Source organism: Terrapene carolina, unplaced genomic scaffold (genome assembly GCF_002925995.2).
Source record: "Terrapene carolina triunguis isolate 2854851 unplaced genomic scaffold, T_m_triunguis-2.0 Scaffold95, whole genome shotgun sequence".
Lineage (NCBI taxonomy): Eukaryota > Metazoa > Chordata > Testudines > Emydidae > Terrapene > Terrapene triunguis.
This window is the reverse complement of record NW_020664446.1, coordinates 10407604-10418858: the sequence shown is the minus strand read 5'-3', so window position 1 is coordinate 10418858 and position 11255 is coordinate 10407604. Positions and strand designations below refer to the sequence as shown.

General features: G+C 41.4%; 1 protein-coding gene across 3 annotated transcripts in view; it reads right to left on the bottom strand.

The window, feature by feature from the left end:
* The window catches only part of VTI1A (vesicle transport through interaction with t-SNAREs 1A), a 338742-nt gene that overhangs the window by 327281 nt on the left and 206 nt on the right, over positions 1-11255 (bottom strand). For all 3 annotated transcript variants that reach the window (XM_024193518.3, XM_024193519.3, XM_029911367.1), the window contains exon 2: positions 2695-2753. In XM_024193518.3, the coding sequence (XP_024049286.1) occupies positions 2695-2753 (59 nt within the window). The remainder of the gene's footprint in view (positions 1-2694; positions 2754-11255) is intronic.

Below are 11255 nucleotides of genomic sequence, written 5' to 3'. Positions count from 1 at the left end.
ACCCAGCTAAAAGGCAGAAAACATGGGTTAACACAATTAACCCTTAGGCATCATAAATAAATTCAAGCACTGTCAACAAATTCTGTTACCAAGAAGGAAGCAAAATAAAGTGAATTAAAACAAGAAAAGTTTGTTCCAATGATAGTTCTTTGATCAGATAGTACAACTGAACAAATCTATGTATCAAGACTACAAGTGGTAGCAATTTAGGGCAATGGTTTGTTTTGTTTTTCTATTGTAGCCCTTACTTTAAAAGGAAACTTTTTAAATCAGTTCTGTTATTAGCAGTTTTTGTTCACATTGATTATTAAATCCAAGCCTTGGCATTAATCACGGACATGTTAGGTAATTGCTTAAAGCCAATAATTGCATTAAGCACCTGTCTAGTAGCATTAGCGATGAGATCTAAAAACAAAAGCGTGAAAGAAAAATGCAGTACATTAAATTAAGATCATCATTAGGATAAAAATGTTAAAGGAGAATTTTCTTTTTAATCTTCAGGGGAAAAAATCATCCAAATTTGTATGTACTATGACACAAGGAGAAAAATAAGTCATTAAGTCAATTTCTGCTCATTTCAACAAGCAATGATAGAGAATTACTTGGCACAGAAAACCAAATTTGAATGATTTGTCACTGAAACACTTACAATGTAATTGCCTTGTACTAATACTGTGAGGGAGAGGGAAGAGAGAAGGTCTGTTATGTACTTGCATTGCTCCAATCATCATCATCATCATCATCATATCAGAGCACCTAGCAATCATTTAATTTATCTTTGGAACACACCTGCGAGGTAGGGAAATAATAGTATCCCCCTTTCTGAACGAGGCTACCGAGACAGAGATATTAGGTCACTTTCCCAAGGTTACACAGAAAGTCTGGTATTGACCCCAAATCTCCCAAGTCCCTGCCCATGGTTCTATCCACAGGAGGGATCTGACTGTGAAACACGGGCTCCAGCTGTGTAAGTGAACACCATGAATTTGCTTTGGCCGTATCACCCTCTTGTATCCCCATGCTCAGGAGTAAAAAAGCATTTCTACAGTATCATAAAATGTATAACAAGAATATGACACGGTCCCAGTGCTGGAGTGCGTACAGTTTAAACAGAACTCATCATTAGTGCTCATAACAAACAGTAACGGGGTCACGGACATAATTACTTAGAAAGGCTAGGAATGGAATCACTAAATTCAGCTCCATAGCCTAATGCTCAGGCTATATTTTTGAAACTAGTAGATCAAACTCATAATCCAATTGTAACAAGGAGCCCAAATCCCCCACAAGCGAACTGCTATTCACCACATGGAAAAAGCCAACCTCAGGTGCAATTGAATACCACATCTCTTTGTCCCCTCAGCCGCAACTTAAACTGCACCCCAGACATTTAGGCAAAGAGGAACCACAAAGCTTGTTTGCTGGACTTGCAAAAAACAAAATTTATTTCCATTTACTATGAAGAAGCTCTGTCCTGAGTAATTACTAGGATTCAACAGGGAGCCTTATTAGCTATACTGGGGAAGATGAGGAAGGAGGAAAAACAGTTCCGACAATTAGGAGCTTCCATGACTTTGCCTGGCTTGAGAATTCATGAGAATAAGGACCCATTTCAGCCACCAGAAGCAAATACAGGCCTTCCAGTGAGGTCAGTAGGAATCATATGTGTACAATCAAAAGCAGAACCCAGCCTTTAGCCTGCATAACAAGAATATAAGCAATAAAACTTGTATACTTTAGTTGAAGTGCTCCAAACCTCCCACACAAGGGGCACAGATGAAATTCTCATCATGCTACATATTACGAGAAGAAGTTAATGCTTTGATGAAAGGCTAAGATTACATTTCTCATGTTGATATAAATTTAACAAAACATTAGAAAAAGAATTTGCACTCTTATACTGCCTTCCATCCATGGATGTTATTACAAGCAGTGTTTCCTCTCTCCCACTCACACATACTCCTCTTACATAACTTGCTGCATGAATACATACAATAAATAACTGCCCTGAAAGTCTGGGCACACCCAAGTCACATATTGGGATATTTACCACCTGAAATCCATTATTTAATGTTCTAGCACCTATATTTTTCCTTCTTATAATTTCTGCACTATTTTTTAACATAAGAAATATGACTGTTGATAGTGGGAATACTATAAAACCCCACAGCTGTTTATTGGAATGTGGTGTCTCTGTAGAACACTTTGAACAAAGTATATCCAATATCTAGACAATGTCTTCTAGGATCAGTATCCAGTACTATCACCAAATCCCAGTAAGATATTGAGCATCTCACTTAACAGCTCTGTGCCTCAATTTACCCAATATCTACTTCACAAGAGTATTAGGCAGGTCATATTAATTAGGGTTTCTAGAGCACTTTGGAAGATCTTCCAATGTTAAGGCATTACAGAAATACAAAAGGTTATTTTTTAAGTTACCACACACAGATTTCTAAAAACATACCTCAAAGCCCCTAAAAGTCTACTACAAAGGTACAGAGAATATGTTACTTAACAGAAGATTGTAAGGTTTGAGACATTTCCTGCTTGTGTTTCATATTCTAATAAAAGTCTCACATTACTATGGACAGGACATTATTTCTGAATATATGCTGAATATTATATTAATGGTACTTTCATTTATTTGTTCCACGGGAATTTTCATATAACATTTGAAATTCTGTGACATACCAGCTCTCTTGCTTCTTCTAGCTGTTTCTCCACATTTGCAACCATCTGCTTCTTCTCATCTAAAATAGAATTATGAAGAGAGAAATAAAATTTTGCTCTTCGCAGCAAAGAAAAGTCATGTATACAATTTTAGAAAAAGCGTATCTAGCTCTTAGTATCTGACACAAAGGATTATTTTTGGTGTAAAATTAGTATATAATTGTGACATACTGAGGTGCAATCCAGATCAATGAGGGGCTGTGTCACTCCTGCCCTGCAACCTTGAGTGCTTTATAATACCTTGCTGATAGTAGCTCCTACCAGGACCTCTCACAAACAGCCTTCCAGCATGCAAATCACACCTGTGATTTCTGTGAGTGTCTGTATGTAGCTACAGCCTGCCAACTACACCTGGGTTACACTCTGGCTCTCAGCAGCCTCATCATACTTCCGGGTGACCCCAACACACGCCCAATCTCAGATTTCCCCCCAGAAATGTATGTCATATACTGCCCAGCCCTCTCCTGGACAGTCCAACTATATGAAGCCCGTTATTCCTTTAAAGGTAATAATATACGCACAATTTACCACCCTACATGGAGTTACCCAGACACTTCAATTTAAACACACTGGATTAGATGAAACAATAAAACAAGTTTATTAAGTACAAAGAGATAGATTTTAAGTGAGTACAAGCAATGAGGCATAACATTCAGAAATGATTATTTTCTTGTAAAGACAAAATGCTTTTTAGTGCCTAACTTAAAAAATTACAGTATATTAAATTCAAGCAAAGTTTTTCATCACATTTCCAGCACTTACTGACCAAACTCCCCCAGAGTTCAACTAAATATTTATTAATAAAAGAAAAGAACAGAGTTATAAATGGTTAACAGATCATATAAATACAAATGATTGCAAAGTCCTTATATCAGGTTTGATGGAATAGACTGCTGGCTTGTAAAGTCCCTCTGGTAACTTCCAAAAGATTGGAAGGTCTTCAGTCTATAGTTCAAAATGCTCCTTTTAGTTGAAATCCATAGTCCAGACAATTAGGGCAGGAAAAAGAGGCAACATGGAGATGTCTCAGGTGTCTTTTTATATCCTCTGCCATGTGCATGGAAATGTACTGTCCCAAATGAAGCCCATAGCCCTTATGTGCGGTAAGTTACTGGTCCAAGATGGAGTCCAGGGTCACATGAGCATATCACCATTTGCAGACTCTCAGTGGGTGGCCATAGGCCCCTTGCTGTCTGAGGCATCCTCAGGAAGAGATATCTGGGCGGGATGAGTTTCTTCTATGGCCCATTGTGAGAGCTGAGTGTCCTTGATGGGCCATCAATACATAGCTGTCTAGATGTGATGTAAATTTATCTGGAGGGTGTCATCCAGGAAAACAAACACAGGTTTAAAACACAAGCACATAGCCAATATTCATAAACTTCAGATACAAAGATGATACATGCCTATAAACAGTATAATCATGCTTAGCAAAACATAACTTTTCCATTGACACCTGACATGATACACTTTGTATAAAATTTATGGAAATTATGTAACAGTGATATAAATGGTCAGCTTTCTTATACACAGCATCATAGTTCATAACTTTACACATGATGGTGCTACATGCATTTTACTGATTGTTTGTCACGGATTCGGTGACTTTCCAGGACCTCAGTGCCTTCCACAGTGGCTGGTGCGGCTGGCTCAGGGGCTGCCTGAGCCCCTGGGTCAGCCGCACCGGCCGCTGCGGGGGCAGTCTCGGGCCATCGTGTCCCACATCCAACCTCCTGCTGCTGTTGTGGAAGGGGGGGAGGGGGCTCAGGGCTGGGGCGCAGGAGAGGGGGCTCTGGGCGGCACTTACCTTGGGGGGGGGGCCTCCCTGTAAGCGGCAACATCCCATGGCTCCTAGGTGGGGGCGCAGCCAGAGGGCTCAACACACTGCCTCCGCCTGCAGGCACCGCCCCCTCAGTTCCAATTGGCCATGATTCTTGGCCAACGGGAGCTGCAAAGCCAGGACTCAGGGCAGAGGTGGCCACGCCTTCGCCTAGGAGCTGAGGGAGGGGGATGCCGCCACTTCTGGGGAGGCGCGGAGCCGGGCAGGGAGCCTCCCCCCAGCACCAGCAGGGGTCCCGGGCCACGTGCCCCTGCCCCCTACCCCGATCACGAGTCACCACCACCCCAAGCACTCGCAGCGCCCCCCCCCCAGGCTGCCCTCCTGCCAAGATTTAGTACGGGCAGGTCACGGGCTTTGAATTTTTGTTTACTGCCCATGACCTGTCCATGACTTTTACTAAAAATACCCATGATTAAAATGTAGCCTTAATGATTAGCATGTTACGAGTTCTCAAAGGATGCCTCACATGACATGCCTTGTACAAAGTTTATTACAATAGTGTACAGGGTGTGAATACAGGGGTGCATTCTGTCCCCATGGACTGGGACTAAAACCTGGGTCCCCTCACTTCAAGAAAAGGCAAGAGGCTTTTAACACCGGAGCTAAGGGAGATGATCTTCTTAATACTATTACTAATAAATCCATTATCTCTGCGTGGGTCAGCCACTACACAGCAACATGACACAGACACGCACACAAAGCCCACGCATCAACTGTACAATAAAATGTTAGTTAAATTAGTAAATTTTAAAAGGGTGAAAGACAGTTAAGAACTATACGGTCAGCTACAGAAGCCATCAGTGTCTCCTTCACAGAAGTGAACTTGCCAGATCCCCAGAAAAGCACTATAGCCCAGCCAGTCTTCAAAAACAACACGCACTGCAGAAGACCTTTCTAACTTTCAACTAGTCTCAAACATTAGGGGAAAAAAAAATCAAGTAACCAGTGACAACCCAGATTCAGCTAGACCAATGGCAAAACTCCAAGGATTCCCCCTCTCCCCGTGCTCATTCTAAAACACTCTATTTTCAACATTATAGAAAATAGTATTGTCCTGTCTAATTAACATAGCTGATGAAAAAAGCATAACACTAGGGTAACTCCAACATTTCCTCTTTACAGTGATGCCTGAGGCTTTTTGTTGATAAAACAGTTTTTACCATATAGCTTTAGTTTTTTCAGCGTGAGTTGCCTTGCATTCACAAATGATCTTTTCTCACTTCATCTTGATTTTTATCCCACTACGTATAATTAATCCAATTTGGAAGTGACAACTATTTCAGAATGAGTTATACTACTATAAGGGTCATGGGGAAGCATCCCCAGTTTGAGTGAACTATATCACTTCAGGTAGCCCTTCCACTATTCGTTCACTCTGCATTACTTCACATCTGGATTGTTACTCTATCTGGTTACCTGTGCACCTTCCACTGCTCCAGGTTCATCTTGACTGGAGACACCCCCCGCCCCCTTTGTTTGCAATTCTAACTCATGTCAAGGTCACAGACACCACTTCCTCATGGTCCCATCAGGAGAGCCTTGAATTCCTTGCCCTCTGGGGAGAGGAGCAAATTCAGTCTCATCTTTCCAGTAGCTGCCAGAAAGCAAAGATCTACCATTAGAGCAAATGCTGGAGAATGGGTGTTCCCACAACACACATCAGGGAAAGCCAAAAACCTGGGAAGAATTGCAAAGTAACCAAAGACAAACACAAGACCTCCAGTAACATTCCTAGCACATGTGCATACTGTGAGGAGATGGACCTGATTTTTGCCTGAGATGCCATCACAGAATCCCAGTAAATTTTGGACAGTTTGGCCATGTCCTGTGATGAGACAGAAACTTTTCAAAAACCATACAGCCAACCACAGGCCCTGACCAGGAGCAAATGACCCTGGACAGCCAAGATCTTTTCACTATGCCTCAAAACCAGCTGGAGAAGTCAGTGACGACCCAGTCAGAGACATGGATGGATAGGAGGAAGGCTCTCCCAGTGGGTAGGGTGCTAGCCTGCAACTGAAAAGACCTGGATTCAATTTCTGCTCCACTACAGACTTCCTGCATGACTTTGGGCAAGTCACTTAGGGTATCCTCTACACAGCAAAAAAAAGACCTGGGCAGCAAGTCTCAGAGCCCAGGTCAATGGACTTGGGTTCATGCTGTGGGGCTAAAAATAGCAGTGTAGATGGTTGGACTCAGGCTAGAGCCTGGGCTCTGAAACTCAATAAAGGAAAGGGTATTGGAGCCCAGGCTCCAGTTCGAGCCTGAACATCTACACGGCTATTTTTAGCCCTGCAGCCCCATCCCAAGACAGCTGAGACGGGCTCTGAGACTCACCGGTCTTTTTTTGCTGAGTCAATGTTCCCCAAGTCACTTTGTGCCTCAGTTTCCCATCTGTAAAAAAATCACTTTCCTTCCTCACAAGGGTGTTGTGAGAATAAATACATTGAAGAGATTGTGAGGTGCTCAGATAGTAAAATAACTGGGGCATAAGATATCTCATGAGACCCAGACCAAAATAAAAAAAAAACAGTGACAATGCTGGGTAGGGAAAACGTAGTGGGCTATACCACAATTATCTGTCCTCTGGGTTTCCATAGCCCCTCTAAACCGTCTTTCTTCCAGGGACTGGTTGCACACCACTGTGTCTGGTGGATTTTACAACAGAGGGCAGTCACATTCCACCCCGAGGCAACACCTTCCATCCTCTGCTCACTCTGCCTTTCTCTAGCCCCCACAACATGCTCAAACCAGTGCCAAGCTGGAGAATGAAAAGTACCTTCCCCCCTCACCCTGTCTGCCACCCAAATATATTTAATCCGGTGCTGACAGAAGAGGGCACTGTCACTTCCCTGCCCCATGAAGCTTGATGTTTCCTATCCCTACTCTTCAACCACCTGTGCCTATCCTTCTACAGCTGAGCTAGATGGTAACCAAGCCAAGAAAAAAAAATAAACATCACACCAATGCAGTTTTATTGTAGCCAAAAACATAGCAAGGAATATACCAGTCAAAAACACACTTAAGACCACAATTTGATCACGACCTTGAGCTATGTTAGATTTTAATACATGTGAAGTTAACCGAGGTAGACTGGGCATTTGAGATTAGAGAGGTTCTTTTAGTCATTTCATATTGCATAGATTCTATATGGCATTGTGGTTGCAAGTGTTCCAAAAGGCATCTCAAGCACTCACTAGTTGCAGGACATAATATTATTAAATCCACTGTAGTACATGCATTGAAGCTGCAAAGTCCTATTTATTTCACACAGCACTTTGCACTGATCAGCAGTATTAGAATGAGACGTTTAGGTAAAGATAGTAGTCTAGTTTGGTGCACACGTTACAAGATATTGCTGACTTCCAAGTGCAACAACTATACATAGTGTTTCCCTTCCATTCCAGCTGTTCATAATGTCTCGACACTTCCTACCCTTTGGAGAGGCTCTCCCTTGCTCTCATAGTCGTTGTGCATTGTGCAAAAGGCAGATCTTTCTCTGAAGCATCCAGCCTGGTCATGAGTCGCTTCCACCTTCCTTTCAGTCTTCCAAATGCATACTTCAGTCATTCTGCAGCTACTCAGGGTATAGTTAAGCAGCTCCTTTCTCTATTCAAGTGTCCAGTAAAAGGATTAACAAACCATGGAAAGGGTGAGTTGGGTCTCCCAGCATAACAGATAGAATTACAATTCCATTAACGTCCATAGTGGTTTTGGAAGAAAAAAATTCATTTCATTACAAAAAACAGGAAAGTTTTCTAAAGATCCTGGCACCGTGGCACTTTCCAGACCATCCCACATTACGGTTAACAAGCCTGCCATAATGACCAAGAAGGCCTTGTATAATCAAGGATAACTTCCTCTTTCTGTTGATTAATTCCAATGCCTGGCAGTGGGGTCACAGACACAAACAGGCATGTGGCTTCCATCAATGGCCCCTATGCAATATGGAAACCACAAGTGTTCAAAGTCATCAATAATCTCCTACATCATAATAATAATCTCCAAGGTTTATTATCCAGGATAATAGCACTCTCTTAATAACAGCATACACTTACATGACTACAATACCAGCAGTAGATTTGCCAACACCAAATCGGTCAGCTTCTGACCACCAGCAATCAGGGGTGTTGAGGCTTCCAGAGGGTGATGGCCACATGCCGTTCCACACTGAGAAGGTGATCTAGCATTGCAAATCGAGGATAAGGTCTGTGCAGTTTTCCAGAAAAGCAGCCCTCTGCATCCTAAAGTTCTGCAGCCACTGCTGGTCAACCCAAGTCTGCAACAGTGTCCTGTCCCACCAGTCAGTACAGGCTGGCTGAGCCCAGAAGTGGTGCTCTACTGAGTAAAGCCAATTCAGGAAAAAGTCATGTAGAAGTAATTGCTAGCTTTCATCCTCTTGCTTCTCCATCAGCATCCGCACAGCATCATGGTGGTTCCTGTGGTGACATCTCCTCCAAAGCCACCAACCTGCCTGAATTCCAATACATCTGGAGCACTCTGTTTGTATTAATGATGGTCAGAATCATCTTCAGCAGTGCTTTCTTCATGCTCCCTGACAGCAGTTTGAAAACAAAAATTTTTTTTTGAAACTCAGTTTGAAAATGATGCTGGCAAAATGTCTATTGCCTCCACTGCCAACCACATGCGGATAAAAATCAACTGTATCTCATTTCTGTGCACACACAATCAGCACCATTATAAGGCTCTCACAATGCATACAAGACATTTACATGGAAAATGAAATTGACATCAAAAGAATTTAAATATACTAGATTAGGGACATTTCTCAACCAATATAATGGTCTCCATTTAACTTTTGTTAGCAATTGGCTTTCACCAATCAGCTTGCTCTGTAACTTCTTAATTACTGTTTACTAATAAAAGTATAACAACTGCTGAAAGCTTTTACAATAGGTTTTCTAATAATATTAAACCTCTGTCATTAATTTTAGATTATAAACAGTACTATTACACCAAGAAAATCTTAATTTGAACCAGAAGTTTCTTTGATTTTTGTAATTTTATAATGTCATTGGCAAATGGCTGGAGAAATACATTAATCTTCCTCGTATAATGTCAGTTGTTCAAATAGAAAGAATACATAAATGACAAAGTCATTTTAAAATGCAGTTTTACCCTGACAAGTGCCCAAAGAAGAAATCTGCTCTCCGAATGTATTCAGAATTGTATCTGAATAGTAAGACATGTTTTAATCACATTTCACTCCCATCTTATTCTGTTCTGTCAAATTCTTATGATGTACCGATCACCATCATAGCCCTGCAAAGGCATCGCATCTATAAGAAAGAGGGCTGTCTGTCTGCAGGCTCAGGAAAATAATGCAGAACCAGTTTACATGTGTGAAGTAGTCTTTACAAGCTTAGGTACTACAATTCTTTTTTTAAAAAGTTTTTAAATTAAAGTTTGAGTCCTGTCAAAAATGACAGATTAGGCCCTCTCCTCCCCCCATAACTAGCAAATAGGTAAAAAGATTTTTCAAGTCCTGAAATAAGTAGTCCTTACAACACCCAAGTAAAGAAGGCAAGTAGGATTCCCTCTTTCATTTAATACAAAAGAAAAAAGCACACCCAAAGAAAACTAAAGAAGAGGTTGAGAGACTGTTTGCCTACAAATATATAGCATGCCAGGGGACAGTATTAGAACTCAGACAACAGACAGTGTTGAAAGCATGTAACAGTTTTAGCACCTAGATGTTAGAGCTCTAGAAAAGCATCACCAGTCAGGGAATATTCTCCTTTGGCTCAAGCAGTCAAATTGTGATTAATATACTTTTGATTCATACCCTAGGAGGGACAGAGTTCTCAGACACTAAGGAACATTAATAAAACACAAGAAGCCATCAGCTTAATTTCCTTAAGACCTGCTGGGGCTTCACAGAAAATCTATTTAGAAGCCACTCCCCTGATCCAAATTTTCTTGGCTTTTCCTAACGCTATTTGCCTTCACAGAAGATATTTCTTCCTCAAGACGTCTTTTGTTCCTACGGCTTGTTGGTTCTGTAATACCACACAGCCTTGGTTAAGTTCCCCACTGGGACACTTATGTATTGTGACAATAAGGACTGTTAGTTGAGTCATCCTTCTAAACGAATCAATAGTATCCCAACATCTGCTAAATTCTTGAATGTTGGGGAAAAAATTAACCAGAAGTTCTCCTATTCAAATCAATTCAAAGGGAAGCTTCTAGCAGGTCCATCTCGTGCAGCAGAAGGAAACAAGGTCAGCGGGATTCAGGAGCTCTGCCATATAAAGGAAATTTGTATTATGCAGAAGCAGCACTACTACATCCCCCCCACCCTCCTGCTTTCAGAGTGGGGGAGAGGGCCATTAGCAGTCTTTCCCAAAAGTCTGCTGAAGCCCACCATCTCACATCTATCGCTCATCTTTTTTTTATTCTTTTTAGTTGAACAATTGAGATTATGCTAAGAAGATTAATGTATTTATCCAGCCATTCTCCAATGATGTTATGAAATTACAAAAATCAAAGCAATTTCTTGTACTTTGGTAGCATCTACATAGCATCCAATCACAGACTAGGGCCTTGTTGTGCTTGATACTGTACAACCACAGAGCAATGTCTTTTTAAACAACATGCTCTATATCAGCCAGAAAGTTATGGCCCGTTATGGAGAAGATCAAATGATATGCTCTCAATGCTC